The following is a 20260-nucleotide window of genomic DNA, read 5'->3' on the forward strand; positions in this document are numbered from 1 at the left end:
ATAATACATGAGAAGTATGAGAGATTGTTAAATAAATTTCTAGACTATATATTATGTGCGTACAAGATTCTGCATCAGGACATATACATAAGTAGCGATATATTTTTGTTTCTGTTTATCTGGAGAGGAGGGTGGCGCTAGACAAGCCCAAACACTTCATATAGAAAGTCTTGATGTAGGCCTTAATAAATGAGTAGGTGTTGGGCAGACAGAATGCTGATTAATTTGCCTCGCTCAAGCCATAGTGCTGCTAATTGCTATTGTGAGAATTGCAAGGCTTAAGGAGAATGTTTTAAGAGTCTAGTGAGTTCCTTCTGATAAACCTCTCTCCAGTTGCTGCCATGAGCTAGAAGGCGGCATGATGTGTTCAATGATAGCAGTGGCTTTGAAATCAGGACTTGGGTCCTGATCCAATCTCTACTACTTCCAGCTGTGTGATTTTATGCCAGTTATTTCCCTTCTCTGATCTTCAGTTTACTAATCTTTAAAAAGGGAAGTGATTATAGTGCCCTCTTCATGAAGGTATTATGGGAATTAAACAAGATACTGCATGTAAAGCACTAAGCACCATATTTGTGGCACATAATAAGTATTTAATAAATGTTAACTGCTGTTGTTATTGTTGAGGCCTGATTAATATTTTATGATGGCATAAAATATTAGAACGTGTTCAGTGTATGAAACGATTACCTTAAACGCAAGGTATGTCATATCACATACTCAACACTGGAGCATCCAAAGAAATATCAGGAATGACCAGGTGGTGTGTAGCTATGGGGCAGTGATTGCAAGTATTTACCTTTGTGGCCCCAGTAACTCTGAGAGCTATACACAGTAGGTCCTCAATAAACTGTGAATAAATTAATGAGTAATTTATTTTGCTGATTGTAAAATAAACTTGTTTCTACTTAAACCGTGAGGCATATTTCTGTAGGCAATATGTAAGTAAATAAATTCACCTATAATTTCAACACTGAAATTATAATTTCACATATTTAATATGTATTAAAAAGTTTCACATATGTGAAACTATAATTTCACATATTTAAAAATATTTCACATATATTTCACAAACATATTTATACATTGCATAACATTTTATAAGGGTGTAAACTATCGCCATATTGTTGGACCTTTAGTGTGTGTCAAAACTAATTCATCTTCAAATATAAGTTTCTACCATATTCTGTGAGTTCTTAACCTTTTGGAGTTGTAAACAACTTGAAAGCCTAAGTATTAAAAAAAAAAAAAAATTCTGTGCTCTCTCCCTCATAAAAGAATGTTACTAACATCTATTTACATAAAACATTGCCTACAATTTCAGGAGCTTTATTAACTCCATGAAGCCCGTCCATGGATTCCTGTCCCCAGGGCTTCAGGTCAGAACCAGTGATGTCAAATATGTTAACATGAGATAGAACAAAAAAAAAAATGCAAAAACTTTACTGTAATAATTGTGAAGAAGTATAATCTTAAAAATACTGCTGTCTACAGAAGATTTGACTATTTTCAGAATAGGGCCCAATCCCAGTTTAATCCTATATTTGAAATAATTTAAGCCTAGATTCCACATTAACACTTCTCTACAACTTTCATGAATAATAACGTTTCATGTGTTCTATCTTGACTGTTCTTGGTGACAGAAAGCCTCTGTGGGACTTGCAGTGTGCCCCCTCTCCTCACTGTGAGGTTTTGTACCTAGAGAACTATGACATTCTGGGTCTACTGCTACCCTTCTTCTCTGTTGTTTTTAATTGTCTTACATGCTATTTCATTTGAGCAAATCTACAGCATGACTCAGCATCGGATAACACAGTTACTTAAATGCAACAGATTCGTTTTCTAATAACATCAAAAATAAATTCAACAGACTTAAAATATGATACAGTAAGTCCTCATATAATGTCACCTATAGGTTCTTGGAATTGTGACACAACAATGTATAACAAAAACAATTTTACATAGGCTAACTTGATATAGATAAGAGTCAAGTTCCTAGGGCATTTCATCAATGTTATAACTAAATGATGTTGAAACGACATTATTCAAGGACTTCTGTATAGCGTAAAGACAGAGAAATATAAAAGAGATGTATTCATGCTTTGGGTCCAGTGTATTTGCATCTCAGGATGCAAGGTTTTAGGTTGGCCCTTGTGTAGTTCTAACCAAGGAGGAGCACAATCTTTAATTTATTACCTTAACTGTATTTACTTGGTCTGACATGCAATTTATAACAAGGCTTATTCTACATGCCAATTTATACAGTTTCTAAAGGATTCTGATAAGTTCTCTATATACGCAGAAAATTGTTTTTGTGTGTTTGTTTGTTTGTTTGTGGTTTCTATCCGTTTGCTTCTGAAAATGGAACAATTATCAATGTGAAAGCAGGGATATGAAAGAGCACCTACCTATGCCTGTACATTTCTGTGTGCACATTTATGCAGGTGGCATAAAATTCTACATTACTAGCTGCCAAAGCATGGTAAAATGAAGAAAATTTTGAAAACACTTCTAAGACTAATTTACATTAAAGACATTTCTTTTTCTCCCTCGTAGCTACATCATCCCTCCCAAGGCTTCCGCTTTGGAACTGTCCGGGAAAGCAGCGCTGAAGATTATGTGAGGCAAAGCTTCCCAGAGATGCATGAGTATATGAGAAGGTACAATGTACCAGCCACACCCGATGGAGTGCAGTATCTGAAGTGAGTGTCAACCTCTTGGGTCCAATCAGTTTTCACTGCAATAAGTCGTTTATCTACTGATATAGTGTTTGTCGTTGTTTTTCGAAAACGACAGCTAAATATACCCACCATGTTCAGTAATACCTCACACTGTGTGAGATCCAGGAGGCCGTATGGAATAGTGGGCATTTAATTATGTGATCTAGATTACTAGTTACCTGCATAGTCCCAACTTAGCAGTAGCTTTGCTCAAAGTGTCGGTGGGATCATTAGTGTAGCAGACGGTGGGGGAAGTAAATGTTGGCTTGACAACGCTTGATAAAACAATGGTGCAGAAATGATCAAACACTTAGAGAATGTGGCCAGAGGATATAGTGTCCCAAAGCAACCCCTTCCTTCACAGTGAATTTCTGATCCCATGGGCTGTCTCCTCTTGCCACAAGGAAGTGGGATTTATCTCAGAGATTTCCTGTAGAAAGGAAATAAGATAAAAGGCAATGATCCCATGCCTGCATCCTTCTCATCAGCATTTATGAGAAACATTCAAGAGCAATCACATTGCCATGGCAGATTATAAGACCCTGTAATTCATTGAGGCTGAATGCAAAGGAAGATGGTGCAGTTACGGATCAGCTCACCTACTGGCCTGGGAGAAAGAAAGGAATGTCTCTTAATAAGCACCACAGCATGAGAGTGAGTAGCCCTCTCCCTCCTGCCTAATGGTCTCAGGACAATGACATGTATTCAAACCTTTAATCCCTGGAATTGTGCAACATCAGGAAACTGGTGTCTCAATGGTCAACCAGATAATCTTCCCAATGGACAGCAGGACCTGCCACCTCAAATTCTTCTTTATGAAAGAAGGGAAAATAAATAATTTCATGAGATATAGAGTTCTCTGTTTCTCAAGAGCGTTTGTAACAGGCCCCTATAACAACTTTGTAGAATTTTAACTAGAGGCCACAGAGAAAGCCTTGTGCTCTTAAAGTTATATATGGTGTTTAAATACTAAGAAATGGCACTTTTAATTTTGCAAGAACATTAAAACATTAGAGTGTCTCTCAGACACAGAGTTGAGGCTCCCTTGCCTCCAAGCTCCTCTTCTTTGCTTCCCATCTCTTCTTCAGGCAAATTCATGGCTGAGAGAGAGAATAAGATGGCTCCAGATAGTAATAGGTCATAAACTAGGCTCTTCTGGCAAAGGATGAGATGAGCCACTGCTACAGTCTCCAGTTCCACTTCACTCAGGGTATTTATTCTGCAGGCTTCATCTGAGAAGGCCTCGGTGCTCGGAGCTGGCTCTACTCTAACCTGGAGAGAAGAAATAGAAAAGCAGGCACAAATGAAGAAGCTGAGGCCCAAAAGCAGCAGCATGTCCATAGTGATACAGCTAGCAAGTGGCAGAGTCAGGATTAGAATCAGGTCTCTAGAATCCAACCCCTGGTTTTGGCTAGTCTAGGAACCATAACAGAAAAGTAGGTCCTTGATGTTCAGTGGCAGAGTCAAGTAGAATAGTCCATGTTCCAGCAGCATTCATATTTCAGTTAGCACCTGGGGGCTTGTGAGAAATGCACCATCTCAGGCCCCATCCCAGAATCTGCATTTCAACAAGCAGGTGATTCACCAATCAAGGTGAAATTGGAATATAGGCAGAGCTTATCATTAATGCATTCTCACTTCTTATCTCTGGGCTCTCTCCACTTTTGGCCTAGTCACTGCCTAAGCTCTTAGCTACCACTACAAGCAACTACAGTCCTCATGTTAGCTACCTGACATCCCAGAGCCCAGACCTGCAGAACACAACCCCTGCAGTCATCTGTATGAGACAAGATTCTCCCCTCTCCTATCGAAATTCCCTTGGGCTTGGTCCTACTCAGGGTTCTGCTTTCTGAGGTGATGATTTTCCAATAAATTAATCTCGATTAAAGTGTTAATTTATTTTAGTATGTTTACATATGACTGTGTTTTGTGTTTTATATATTATGAAATGAGTGCTCAAAAAGACAACATGAGTCTATAATGAGAGAAACAACTGGAGGCTCTGCCAACTATAAAGATGACTCAGCCAGTGCAAAAGCTACTTATACCTGGATCACACCCAGCCATTTCCTCACCAGTGACTCAGGGCCCCATGAAAGTCTGTGAGCCGATTGCTTCTTGCCTTCCTATGCAGTGCAGACCTGTCATAGCTAGCTGCACTTTGTAGTCCAAAATCAGGAGTAGTTATTTAAGGATAGCACCGAGACTAGACCTCAGGAATTACTTGTTAGAAAACTGAACCCCAATTTTTTCTATTGTTATTGTAACCACAAATATTTGCAGAGTATTGGTAAACGGTAACTTGTTGCTATGTAGTTCCTAAGGTACATTCTGCTACTGTGGCAATAAGACTTCGATCAGATGAACATCTTGCAGTTCGATTTTGATTTTATTGCCAAGAATCTGTTAAGGTTCCTCATCATCAGTTCCCAGGAGACAATTTATATCTCTATATTTTCTGAAGCTTCCCACAGCGTGGAGCTAGTAGATGTTCTTCATTTTGGTTAAAGTTAAACATAGGTCTCGTCATATCTTAAATGCAATATGCCAGGGAGAAGAGAATGTATTTTGAATTGGCTATTTTACTTCCTGGAGAAGTAGAAGAAGGAAGCAATGGTCATTGGCACAGAGAAGAGATACACAAGGCATCTGTTGACATCTTGAGCCTAGCCCACAGCCAATTCGCTGGTACCATCCAGGGACACCTCCTTAAGTGATTCTTGCCTGAACTGCCTCCTGGGGTCAAAGTGAAACATAAATATCTAGAGATAAATTAACAAATCAAATCACTAAGCTCTATTACATATGCTTCCTATTCCATTTTTTGAATGTTAGCCTATGGACTTTAAAGAGACCTTAACTCTCTTTGTCCCAGGAGTGCTAGATCTCTTATTTTCATTTCCTTATATCATGACAGAAAGAAATAAGAATTTCCATATACTGATTAATGAGCCCACCCGGCTCCAACACTTATTAGCTGAATAACCTGGATCAAGTTACTTCAACTCTCTGAGCTTCAATTTTCTCATCTGTTAAAACAGTGTAAATACCACCCACTTCACAGTTATTATGAATGATAAAATGCATGGCAAACAATAAATGCGATGCCTAGCACAAAGAAGTCACTCAGTTAATGTAAGAGAAATGAACCTTCCCACACAATTCAGAGCCACTCTGGCTTTGTTGTTAGATTTAGCAGTAATGAAGGAACTGGTAGACAAACCCATTAGAAAGAGGTCATGCTCTCTCATAAGAGTAGCTGTTTCCCCTGCTCTGTTCTCTACAGGTCAGTGAGATGTCAACAAGGCTGAGTCAGCAGCTAGCTAGCTTGTGCTGCCCTTCAGGTCCAGGTTTCTGTCCCCTAAACAAAAGCCAGCTGTCAGGCTTAGTGTTCCCTGTCCATTAATGAATCATTTTTCGCTTTTCTTCTCTTGGTCTTAAATATAGGAATGATCCAGAGAAACTAGACGCCTTCATCATGGACAAAGCCCTTCTGGATTATGAAGTGTCAATAGATGCTGACTGCAAACTTCTTACCGTGGGGAAGCCGTTTGCCATAGAAGGTATTAATCAGTCATTCTTAATTCACTTTTACTCAGGATGTGCTCATTTTGCCAGCCTAGCAAGTCACAGATGCCAAAGTCAGAGGCAAAATACTATTCATCTTCCCTTGTTTTCATTTTCAACACATAAGCATTTAGCTATTAAGTTGCTGAAGTTAGGAATTTATTTTTCACCTACTCCACAAACATTTATTTACCCAACCGTTAGAGGAGAAAAAAGATAACAACAAAAAATGTTGTTACCCAAATGATGATGCTTCAGATATCTGGGAGGGGTGGCATAACGTAATAAATGGGGAGCCCGATTTTAAATTAATCTGTATTTTCTAATGACCAAGTCCTATAATGACTCTGATTCAAAAATGCAAAAACTAGAATAACTGCATTTTACAACTGGAAGAAATGTTGATCTAATTGAATCTACTCGCTTTATACACAAAAAAAACCCCAGGGTCATTACTTCACTTTTCCATAATCACACAAATAGATGATAACACTGGAATTAGAATCCAACTCTCATGGTTCTTAAATAAATGTTTTTCCACTAGCTAGAAAATAAGTAGGAAAAAAATATCTCATTCTATATCCTAGTAACCTTTAAGAGTCCTAAACAATACCTTGTTTGGGACCTCAGGTTTGCCTTTCTCCCCACCAGCAGCAAATTTTTGCTTCCAGCTTGATCAACCAATCGATCGAACTTCAGGACCAGAGAAAGATTGCTTTGTCTATAGCTGCTTTCATTCTGGACAACAGCTGATATATAGAGCTGGTAGTATGAACCAGCAAATTTCATGTCTCCCAATTCCCAGCTTCCCTTCCCTGACAGTATACATTGGCTCTCGAGACAACCATGTTCACTTGTCAGAAAACACTTTGATGTGAAACAATCCCATGGGCGTGTCCAAGTCCTGTTTCCAGAAAATTCTACTTTCCTGCATGTTAAATAGTGTATCAAGACTACTCTGATTCCAATTTTCCAACCATGGTTGGTCTCTGTCTCCCCTAAACACATCAGCAAATTCTGTACTTAAGTCTTTGCTTTTGTGATGAATGAGATTGTAGCAGCTGATGCTGTTTCTTTGCACCTTCTCCTAAGAGAAATCAATCTCCACTCCAGGCAAAGTGACCTCCACCCTAACCAGGGAGAGAATTCAGGAAGAGAGGGATTTAGTAGTAGTGGTCTTCTATTTAGACTATAATCTGAGCTAGCAAAAGCACACACACAAAAAAAAAAACAAAAAAGCTTGAAAACCAAAGAACATTTATTATGTAACCCTATTTTGATGTAACAGTGGAAAAATTCCAGTTTTTTTTTTTTTTGATGCATCTGGAGATATGGAAGGGATGTTACGTTTTTTCTGTCCTAGATTCACTGGGTAATTGAGGTCCCTTCTGCCATTAGCAGCTACTAACAATGAATCACTGGTAGCGGGCATAAGAATGAGGGACTCCATTTTCCACCTTTGTCTTCAGGGGGCAAGCCTATCTTGTCAAAAGACAGTGGTGAGATGGCTTATTTGCCTCTGTTAGACCCCAGTGCCAGATGCCACACAATTAACTTCCCACTGGTTTCCTGTTTACATTTCCATCTGTGCTCCTGAGACTTACTGTCTTGCATTTCACATCATCTCCAGACACCACGTTGTTTTCAAAGAGGATAAGCACAAAATGGCCCATGGAAGATCTCTCCGTGCAAGAGGGCAGAAAGAGAACATTCTCATCATTATTGGTTTATTGTAAAACGACAACAACAAAATATTGCTAGTTTAATCCAAGTGTGGTGCAAATCAGAAAATTTACTTTAATACTGCCCTTGACAACGAGTTCACAGCCTAAAAACAGAATTTGGTAAAACACAAAGGGAGGTTACTTATAAATTACAAACAACAATGTGATAGAAATACTAGAAAAGATCTTGATTGCTGCTTTTGTTTTAAAAAAATGTTAGCCTCATAGATTTTTAGGGAATATTTCTCTCTTAATGAAATTTTTAAAAATATGACATGCTTTCCTTTAATAACCCTTAGGTTTCTCAAACTTATGTGGACTTTATTATTCATTAATTAGAATTTATAGGCATAAAAATATCATCAAAGCAATTTATGAACACTTCCTACTTACAGGAATGCTTCATATGTCTATCTATATCCTTTCACAAGATTTAGTATAATGTTAGGCACATAACGGTTATGTAAAATGATGTATTACCTATTAATGTAACTCATTAGGTTAGATTTGAAATAAGGACTTCATTCACTTACTAATGTAGTCAATCAAAAGCACCCTGATAGTCTGCATATACTTTACCAAGTCCTTAAATGACTTCGGGAACTTAGGAGGGAAAAGGGAGTCCATTGATTCCTTCATGCTCAATATACATTCACTCTATATAGTATCGATATCCCACCAGCTCAGTATGACTACTGAATACCACTCTCAACTTCACAATTCTGCATTTATTTAGGCTTAAAAGATAAAAGGTGAGGCAAATGAGAGACAGTGGCTCCACGATGAGTTTGAAACCTTTTCATGAGTACTTGGCACAGCAAACCAAAACTATTAAGAATTCAGTAGCATGTGGGAAATCTTTGGTCATTAAATACTGTATACACCAGGGGCACAAAGACACATTGCATGCTCTGGAAAAAAAGAAAGTGTTGAGATAAATGAATACATGTCCCAAATTTATGCATTGGAGTTAGCTGACAATAAAGGTCAAATGAGAAAGAAGAGTAGTGGAACTGCACAGTAATGATTTGTGACCTTTCTGCCAAAGACCTGTGCCCGTTTTTGTGTTTGTTCTTTTACTTGCTTTCCACTAATAATTTAATACAGTGCTTGGAGAACTAGCTGTAGAGCCTGAGTGTTTGGGTTAGAATAGAATTGCTGTTACTAATTGCTACATTAGGCAAGTCACTTAATCTGTTCATCAGGTTCCTCATCTGCATAATGGGTTTATGAATAATACATCTGTAATAGAGTTGTCATACAGATTAAGTAAAATAATACATGTAAAGCATATACAAGCACATAGTAAGTGCCTAATAAATTATTATTCGGCATATTGAATTAATAGAGACCCATTCACCATAAAACTATCCCAGGATACATAGCCTTCATATATCTCAGTTTCTCCCACATACTTCTCTCTCCACTTTGAGGTCCTGGAGGTAAAGGAAACCCATTTTTAATGTCTCCTTTATAGTTTGGACTATTACAATATGTTCTTAACCATTGCTCCAGCGTAGCTAAATACGATGTTCCAAGGACAGACTGCAAAACTGAATTCGTCTGTCTTCCTGAAGCATTTTTAATGCTGAGATCTTATTTTCAAAATATCTATTTTCCAACCACATCTCAGGAAGTTCTTTTAGCTATGAATTTCTAACTTATACATTGCTGGCCAAAATACATTTCTACCACTCTTAGCTGAGTAAAACTGATTTATCCATGGGGAAAAGATCAGAATTCTCTTCTGAAAATTGTTCTCTTGGGCTATTAAGCTGTATCCAATTTCCAGGGTGCCTTCATCTTTAGGGTTGAAGGATTCCATTTTGCTCATCCATCAACTACAAAACAGTCAACCTCGTCTTTATTGCACAGCCATGTTTCTAATGATAATGAAAGCAACTCGGGCTGCTAAGTTGAGTCAGCAATTTAAAAATAAGAATTCTTTGACCAATGAACACAATCAAATTTGAAAAGCAACCGATAAAGAGAAGGTAGAAATGAAACCTTCAAGGTTTTATTATTTTATGTTTCTGAGTAAAATGGATTTGTATGTTTTTTTAACAAATACCTCTTCTCATTGCTGCATAATGTTTTTCTTATTTCTCCCCTTGTTCTGTATGCCAAGTTTGTTTTAGTTAGCTAATAATGTTTATTAAAGCTAAAAATCATTAAAATGTCAATACTCAATTTACGCACTAAAACAGAAAATTTAAAAGGATAGTCATCTATTTTTAGCAGTCAATTGCGAATTAAACTTGACGTGATGGAGTGGAGTGATCTAATATTTATTATTTCCTATGAAGCAATCTTTCATAAATGTCTGCAACTTCAACATAGCTTTTTCCCTAAGGCATTTTTTCTACTTTTTGTTGTAGTGCCACAATTCTATTCTTGGAATATGTAGATTTCTTATAAGTATTAATTTCTAAACTTTCTTACCATGTATTTTTGTCTTACCTGCCCAAAATATCACTATCAAGAATCAATCTCAGATGTCTTCTCTGACCCTCTCATCTGGTGGCAATCTGTTATTCCTCTGAACTCCACAGAGTTTTATCCTTCTTCCTCATTGCACCCTAGTCATTATACTTTTACCTTTATTGAATTTATGCCTCACTTGTCTTTTTTTCCCAAGAAAAGTCCCGTAACTCCCCGCCAGGTCATGTAGTCATTTATGTGTGCCTCATCTCCCTTGTGCTGCCACGAGCTCTTTGCGTGTGTGTGTTTTCTTTTCTTTTTCTGTTTTCTATTAAATTTATTGGGGTGACATTGGTTAGTAAAATTATATAGGTCTCAAGTGTACAATTCAAAGTCAAATCTTTTTCTGTCACCATATATTTGACCCCCTTTACCCTTATCTATGTCCCCGCCCCTTCCCTCTTTCCATCTAATCTAAACTGTTTGTGTCTATGAGGTTTTTTTTAATTAGCCATGTTGAGTAAACTGGCATTTTGGTTTTTTTTTTTTTTAATTTTTATTTTATATTAGTTTCAGGTATACCGTACATTGGTTAGACATTTATATAATTTATGAAGTGATTCCCCCCAATTACTCTAGCACCCATCTGGCTCTACATACAGCCATTATGATGCTACTGACTGTATTCCCTGTGCTGTACTCTCCATCCCTGTGACTATTTTGTAACTACTAATTTGTACTTCTTCATCCCTTCACCTTTTTTACCCAGCTCCCCAACTCCCCTCCCCTCTGGCCATCACCAGATTGTCCTCTGTATCTTTGAGTCTGTTTTCATTTAGTTTGTTCCTTTTGTTCCTTAAATTCCACATATACGTGAAATCATGTGGTCTTTATCTTTCTCTGTCTGATTTATTTCACTCAGCATAATACCCTCTAGGCCCATCTGTGTCATTGCAAGTAGTAAGATTTTTTTTTATGGCTGAGTAATATTCCATTATATATATGAACCATAACATCTTTATCCAATCGTCTATCAGTGGGCACTTAGATTGTTTCCATATCTTGGAATAGTGCTGCTGTGAACGTAGGGGTACATAGATCTTTATGAAGATTTAGAGTCCAAGTGAGAATATAGAGTCCAAACTCATTAGTGTTGTGTTGTGTTTTGTTTTGTTTTGTCAGATAAATACCCAGAAGTACAATTGCTGGGTCAAAAGGTAGTTCTACATTTAATTTTTTGAGGAACCTCCAAACTGTTTTCCTTAGAGGCCATGCCAATTTACAATTCCACTAACAGTGTACAACGGTTCCCTTTTCTCAACATTTTCACCAATACTTGTTTTATTGATGATAGCCATTCTGAGAGGTATGAGGTGATATCTCATTGTGGTTTTAACTTGCATTTCTATGATAATTAGTGATCTTGAGCATCTTTTTTCATATGTCTATTGGCCATCTGTATTTCCTCTTTGGAGAAATACCTATTCAGGTCTTCTGCTCATTTTTTAATTGGGTCATTTGTTTTTTGTTGTTGAGTTGTACGAGTTCTTTATAAATTCTGGATGTCAACCCCTTATCAGATGTATCACATGGGACTATCTTCTCCCATTCAGTAGGTTTTCTTTTTGTTTTGTTGCTCTGAGTTTTGTTTGTCTTGTTCATTTGTCGCTTTCAGTCTTATATCTCACATGAGTGAAATCACGTGGTTCTGAACACTTTCTGTCTGACTTATTTCACTTAGCATGATTATCTCAAGATCTATCCGTGTTGTCAAAATCCATGAGCTTCTTATGATTAGACTCAATGTCTGATTTCACTTCATAACTTCCATAGCACTTGGCAGAGTGTCTGGAACAGAATGAGCATTCAACACATGTTTGTGAGATTAATGAATAGGTGAATAGGTGTGCAACAAATGCTTATCAATTGAAAAATGAAAACAAGTCTGCCATTATTACACTACTGTGAGCTGAAATCATTTAAGAGGGCTTTTTGGAGGAACAACATAATCAAGGAGCATCCTTGATAATTTTCTCATATATGTATATATGGTGCATATGTGTATGTATACAGATATATACCAATTAGGGCTGTACTTACACTGTATTTATAAAATTTAATGAAACGATTTATAAAGAAAATCTTCCCATGAATGTTATATATTTGTGTCTGCTGTTGAAAACAAACCACCAGTTTAGATGGTTGTGATTTTTTTACTGAACTGTCTAGTTTTGGGTGGTTATATCAGTAAGATTGTAGTGATAGGGCCTACACTGAAGGGGCAGAAATAAGTCAAGTATTAGCTTGTGTTGGTCTCATGCTATACTAGATACAGTGGAAATAGCACTGGTTTTAGACTCAAATGTATCTACTTTCAAGTACTAGCTTTGCCAACTATGAGCTGTGTGGTGACTGTGGCTGGTTTACTTATTCAGTCTTTAACACTGTAAGTAATACATATTCTGCATGGGTTCATATGGGGATTAGGCGCATGTGGAATAGTGTCTGGCACACAGTAGGGCTTAGTATCTTCTAGTTAGTTATTTATAGAATCCCAGAGTGACTTAACTGAACTGTATGCCACAATCTAATTCACAGCCTTGGTCTAGTGCATGATCTACAAAATGGGGTGAGATATGTAAAAGTGTATTACAGAATTGGTACATAGTAAGGACTTGGTGTATAGTAAGCCCTTGATAAATGTTAGAAGTTACTGTCGTTGTTGTTATTGAAAACTATTGCCTCAGGGGCTGAATATTATTGTATTTTTTACAATATTTTTATAATACAGTGTATTGTATTGTATTGTATTGTATTGTATTGTATTGTATTGTATTATATTGTATTGTAAAAAATACAATATTATTCAACAAACCTAGCCTAATTATCCTACCCATCGACCCAGATAGTTCCAAGTCCTCCTACAATATGTTCACATATACCCCAGTTCTTCTCCCTCATGGATTTATCTCATTGATAATGAAATAATCATTACGCGGTGCATTATTTAATATCTGTCTTCTTTATAGAGTGAATGCACTGCAACAGCAGAGACAGTATCTACCTCACTCACTGCTAAATCCCGGTCACTTAACACAGCGCCTGTTCACTCAGTATATTTGTTGAATGAACTGAATGAATGAATGAATGAATGTGTGAGTCAATCCGTAAGTTGGTAAATATTATTATATCCATGCCTAGGATTGTGTCTGGCATGTATATAAGTACTGAATGAATGTATGTGCAACTGAACTGTCAATAGCATTCATTATAATAAACATTTCTAAAGAAAACTGCTTACTTCCTTATAGTTACTCATTGTAAAAAAAAAAAAAAAAAATGTTATTTAATGATAACATCAGCAGCAGAACAGGCTGCCAGTGTAAAGCCTTTTATTGTCAGTCTTGCCTTTCAAACCCAAAAACTACTAGGCACAAAACAGACACTCAAAATAGCTTTTTTGTACAGAAAATTCTAATCATGCTCTTGACATTGTCATCATTTCCTTGACTTGTCATTGTTAAGGAACAAACAAAATTATCAGGGAACAGAAAACATACAGCTCTTTAAAACTCAAAATTTTTTTCTGCATTGTTGATGTCTTTTCTTTTATTGGTTATACACACATCTCAGGCAGGCATGATCTTTGTTTAAAAAGGATTTGTATAATTTGTGTATCTGCAATAAAAAAGAAACAAAAACTAATTTCCTTGGAAATAAATTGTAAAATACAATAATTATAGCAGGTATTTGTTTCCCGTAAATATCTTTGGAATCATGACAGCCTTTTAGTTTTTGTCTGTGAAAAAAGAAAGTATATTTTTAATTTCTCTTCCTCAGTCATCTTGAGGGCAAACATCTTTTTTTTTTTTGACTCTGCTATCCAATAGCTAAAGATAAAACGTAAGTAATTAGCTCTTTCACATGGCTCATCAAAGAGATTAACAGTGTAGGTACAGTTTAGAAAGCAAATAAAGCCACACAGAGTGAGGATGGAGAGTCCAAGCTCATTAATAAAACTGGCAACAAATTACATCTACCTTTGTGTTCCTCTCTCCCTGACTCTCTTGCCTTGAGTAACTGCTATCCCGGATTTTTGGTTTATCATATCCTTGATTTTTTTCTAACTGTACTTTAGTCATATACATATGAATTCCTAGACATATATTGCTTTCTCTTAAACATTTTTACATTTACACAATGAATTCATGCTGTAATCTTCAGGGACCAACCTTTTTCACACAATATCATACTGCTAAGAATCATCTATATTATTGCACATAGTTCCAGCTCATATATTTCACACTGTATAATATTCCAATTGTGTGATTATTCCACAGTTTATTTACCTGTTCTCTTATCAAGGAGCATTTGGGTTGTTTCCAATTTTTCGCTGTTAAGAACAGCGACTATAAGAACATTCTTGTACATATCTCTTGGTGTGCTGTGGAAGAGTTCTTTGGGGAGGTACTTAGAATTGCTGGTATTAGAGTTTATAAATGTTCAGCTGTACAAAATAATAACAAGCTGTTTTCCAAAGTAGTTATATTAATTTCACAACCATGTCAATGTGTAAGTAATCTTATTGATCTTCTCCAGTACTTGGTATTAACATTTTTTTAAATAATTGAAGTTAATTATTACAACCTTTTATTAATATTTTAGTTCTCATGCTTCGTCATATGTTTGGATGGTCATATATTATTTAAAAATAAAACGAAAGCAAAAGTGGGTCGTGCATGACCAATGTTGACAGTTTGTCATAAATCAAAGATTATGATTAATGCACTTTTGTATATTTAAGGTTCAGAGAAGGGGTTCTAGGAAAGGTGGATAGGGAATCTTAGCCCTGGTAAAGACCTCAAAGATGGCTTCTAAGAAATATCTTGAAAGGAAGGGCAGAAGGCCTTGGAATACAATGTGCCACCTGTATACTGTGCACAGCCCATTCCTCTCGTTTCCAGACTCATCTCATTTACTCAGAGAGGCAGCAAATCTAAGGTAATCATACCTTAGATATCTTTGAGCCCTTTGAAGGCAATCCAGTGACAGTTCACCATACTTTTGTTACCAGGCCTGATGCCAATATCACACAAGTGTAGCAGCAACCCCTTAGGAACCCTCAGGTGAAAAACTCATCTGAGATTATATTTTTCTCGTAGGCTATGGCATTGGTCTCCCACCCAACTCTCCATTGACCTCCAACATATCGGAACTAATCAGTCAATACAAGTCACATGGGTTTATGGATGTGCTGCATGACAAGTGGTACAAAGTGGTTCCCTGTGGCAAGAGAAGTTTCGCTGTCACTGAGGTAAGGAAAAACTGATAAAATTGACACTTCGCATAGCTTTACCTTGAAGAATGTGAGGAAGTGCTGTCCCTGCGCCTTGTCAATAATCCAGGCTATTACATCCACTAGGACTTAACCATGCTATATGGATTACTCTTTTCACCTAAAGAGTGTTCATTCCTCTAGAAATTTGCAATGAGACTTGGTGTTTTGTTTTGTTTTTTTTTTTGGATTTAAATGTGATGCTATTTTGATGAATAAATGTCTGAATTTTGACTTTTCCCCTACATGCTATATCCACAAGTGCAAAAGAAATGCTGTTCTGAATTACAGCAATGACATCTGAAAATGACATTAACAGTGTTTGGTTTAACCGTTAGTTGCTGGTCATGATGTGGACTTCAAATTATGCTTCAAGATCTAATCAGAGCTAACTTCCCAGGGCTCCAATGATGAATCCTTTGTGAGTTTAGAAAAACAGACATACCTTAAGCTGCAATTCTTAGATTACAGAATCATAGTTTTCTTTTTTAAGTGAAAACAACTGATTCTCTTCTTTTACAGATGGGAAACTAATACCCAGAGATCCTAAGTGATTTGCCCAAGGCACACAAATAGTCAGAATCTACTTCTTTTTATTGGAATGCTCTGCCTTTACGATGTAATTATAAAGAAACCTGCAAAGTGAGCCAGAAATTGGATGACTAAGATAAGAGACTAAAAGGTTTAATAAGAGCCACAGGAGCTCGGTATTTAAAAGAGAAGCCAAATAAAACAGTACAAGGTCAGCCTGACATTTAAAAGAAAAAAATCTAAAGCTAACAATAATGGCTTTCATATAGCTTGTATGGAACAACTTGTATATAGCCAGCAACTCCCAAATATGTATTTCAACAGAGACCTTTCTTTTGAGTTCCAGAACCATATATCCAGTTTTCTATTTGATATCTCACTCAAATATCCCACAGACATCTCACATTTACCTTTCGAAAACTGAACCCTTCATCTTTCCTCTTACATCTGCTCTTCCTCCTGTGCTTCATGTCTTGGCAATGGAACCTCTGTCCATCCAGTTACTCATTCCAAACACCAGTAGGGACCCTTAATGCCTCCCCCGTCTCACTTTCTATATCCATCAACAGGCTGTAACTTTTCACGCTAGAAAATGTGTCTCAAATATGTCCATTTATTGCCATTTCCACTGTCATCACTTTAGTCCAAGCCATTATCCCTCACCAGGACCACGGTAAAAATCTCCTAACTGGCCTCTCTCTCTCTCTCTGTTTTCATTCCTGCCTTTCCTCAATTTGTTTTTCATATGGTAGAGCACTCTTCTGCTTAGAAGCCCACAATGGCCTCGCATGTTAATTGGGAAACAATCTGAAATACTGAACATGGCCTACAATGCCTTATGGCACGTGACCCTGCCTACTTCTTCAGCCTCATCTCATGCCACTTTCTTCCTGACTCATTACAACCCCACCACAATGGTCTTTTTAGAATAGAGATATCCACTGGTTTCCCTACCTTGGGGGTATCTGCACATGCTAGTCCCTCCTCCTCCTCAAATACTCTTTCCTCTGATACTTATTCAGCTAATGTTTTCTCATTATAAACTCCCAGCTGAAATCCCCTTTTTTCTGAGCCTGCCATTGTCTGTGATTCAATCTGAATCATATCTCCCTTTAGAATCTTATATCTCACATTGTTTCATAGCACTTATCATATTTTATAAATTTTAGCATTTGTTAACATCTATTTAATTGGATTACTATTTGTTAGTATATTTCTCCATTAGACTGTAAGACTTCTGGGGGGCAAAAACTTTGTTTACTATTTTATTCTCTATGCCTGGTACATAGTAAGCATCTAGTAAGTAATTGTGTTATAAATGAAACAGAAACTGGAGAACATACCTGAGAAAAACTTGGGGAGCAGAAAGTAAGAACATAAAGCAAGAGCGATATTGGTAGTGTACTGGTTTGAATAGTGTTGACCCCAAAGTTCATGTCTACCCAGAACTTCAGAATGTAACCATATTTGGAAATAGACTTTTCAGAGATCATTATTTAAGATAAAATGAGGCTATATTGGATTAGGATGGGCCCTAAATCTAATGGGCCATGTGTAGAGAAATACAGAGAAGAAGCCCATGTGAGGACAGAGGCAGGGGCTGGAGTAATACAGTTACAAGCCAAGGAATGCCAAAGATTGGCAGCAACCACCAGAAGCTAAAAGAGATGCATGGAACGTATTCTGCCTCAGAGTCTTCAGAAGGACAAACTCTGCTGATTCCTTAATTTCATACTTTCGACTTTCTGAAATGTGAGAGAGAAAAAATTTCTGTTGTTTTAAGCCACCCAGTTAGTGTAATTCATTACAGCAGCTATGGGAACCTAGTATAAGTAGATGATAGATAGATGATGATAGATGAGATAGATAGATAGATAGATAGATAGATAGATAGATAGATAGATAGATAGATACTTAAATAACAGAAGTGTGCTTTTTCCTAAATCAGATATCAAAAACCTAGAAGAGTAAATAACTTTAACTATAAAGAGAGGCAAGCCGGTAATGCCCTTGACAATTAAATTGTCAGTTTTCCTGGCAGCCATGGCAAAAAGGAATATAAAATGAATTAGAAAGATTTTTAATCAAAAAAAGAAAAGGAAGTTAGTCTGTCTTTAGTACTAAATTCTAAAATAATTCTTTTTTTTTTTTTAATGACATTGAATAACAGAATTGGCAATGTTTGTAAGATGTTAATACTTCTCCTCTGGCTAATTCTTGTATCAATGTTCCATAGACATTGCATGAATGATGTTAGATATGACTCACTGAAAGCCTTTTGGGAGGCACTAAACACGTATTTCATATCCTTTGCTTCTTTATGACCTACCCCACCTGCTTCCAAGATCTTAGTCCACCTGGAAGAATGGACTTGTCTTGTCTAACAATATTTATCAAGCACCCACTATGGTGCCAGACACAGTTCTAGATTCTTCGGGAAAAAAAGGTGTCTGCCTTTGATGAGTTTGCATTGTAGCAGGAGGAGACAATACACAATAGACATACTAGATGAGCAAATTAGATACTATGTACAAGACGAGAAGGATCAGGGCGATAACAGCAGCCATGGAAGTCCTCATTGAGAAGATAATCATTGAGCAAAGATTTGAAGGAAACAAAGAGGAAAATGGGGCATTAGAGAACTAGCATGTTCTATTTCTTACCATATGTCAGAAAATACACTAGCGACATTAACTCATTGGTTCTCACTACAACCCTATTAGGCAGGCATTTTTATCTTTATTTGGAGAGATTTAAATGAGTTTTCATAAAAGAAATACTCAAACTTATACTGGTCAGCTGAGTCAATTCAGCCAAGAAAGAAACAAACCAGTTGCTGGAATTGTGCGAAGCAACAATCATTTGATGTTTTCTACCATTTGTTTGGACCATGATAAACTCAAGTCAAAATCTCCAAGTGATTCAAAATTGACAGCAAGACATTAGACAAAACAAAGGAGACTCCCAATCATGTTCCCAAAGCCAGCATTACAGAATGATTTGCATCTCCCCTTACCACAGGCACACCTCTAGGCTACTGCCATTTCAGAAGACAATCAGACTAAGATGTCAGCTGAAGGGACCATCTGACTCCTGGGGCTAGCCTCTGAGGGTGCAGGGCTCTGCAGACTCAGAACCTAACTCCACTTAGGCACACAAAGGGGAGCAGACTTCAGGAGATGAACACAACCACTAATATAAATCTGTTCATCCAGATGTGAAAATATGTAACACGAAGCACAGTGCAGCAAAAGCAGGTATGTTCTAGAGGATACCCCACCCAACCAGTGCTCTCCAGGAAGATGTTCAATTTATTTCTCACCTTACTTCCCAACTGCCAGGTACAGTCCAAGTCTCTGTCTATTAACACAGAGAAATCAACACCTTTTCACTCCAAAAATATATTCTAGCTCAGCTAAAGAATTATATGGTCACCTAGTAATAAGACATGAAAGACGCCTTTTCCCCTCTATTTTTGACAGTTGGACTTTAATACTTGGTCCTCTGTGAGAACCTTGATCTATTCACCTCTCATTTCTTGGCAACCCTAGAACTGTCTAGCTGCAGTTTTTCCAGAGATAAACTCATTTTTTTTTTAAATTCCAGGGTTTTATCTGCGCCCCAGAGTCACCTAGGAAATTGCAGGTTCAATTCTGCAGACCAGACTCCAGCAGTTTTCAGAGAGGAATTTTAAATTGACCTCAGATGTTTCCCATGATCCTCCTAGCACACCTGTGCCTCTGCCCCCCGTAGACTCATTGTAGATCAATTCCCTTGGGGAAAACGTATGGCAAGCTTTAAATTTCATTCATTTCCTTTGACTCAGGAAAAAAAAAAATTTTTTTTTCACGTCACTGACTGAATTTAAGAGCTTTAGGACAATAATTTTGTGAAATCTTATTTACAAATCAGGAAAAGGAAGGCAACGGATCACAGGTTAGCAAACTTAAAATACTTTAAGG

At 37.1% G+C, this 20260-nt stretch overlaps 1 protein-coding gene across 2 annotated transcripts in view; it reads left to right on the forward strand.

The window, feature by feature from the left end:
• GRIN3A (glutamate ionotropic receptor NMDA type subunit 3A) overlaps positions 1 to 20260 on the forward strand; it is a 136933-nt gene that overhangs the window by 87711 nt on the left and 28962 nt on the right. For both annotated transcript variants that reach the window (XM_016123900.2, XM_016123899.2), the window contains exons 4-6: positions 2557 to 2702; positions 6168 to 6283; positions 15595 to 15746. In XM_016123900.2, the coding sequence (XP_015979386.2) occupies positions 2557 to 2702; positions 6168 to 6283; positions 15595 to 15746 (414 nt within the window). The remainder of the gene's footprint in view (positions 1 to 2556; positions 2703 to 6167; positions 6284 to 15594; positions 15747 to 20260) is intronic.

The sequence above is a fragment of the Rousettus aegyptiacus genome, unplaced genomic scaffold (assembly GCF_014176215.1).
Source record: "Rousettus aegyptiacus isolate mRouAeg1 unplaced genomic scaffold, mRouAeg1.p scaffold_m13_p_3, whole genome shotgun sequence".
NCBI classification, from domain to species: domain Eukaryota; kingdom Metazoa; phylum Chordata; class Mammalia; order Chiroptera; family Pteropodidae; genus Rousettus; species Rousettus aegyptiacus.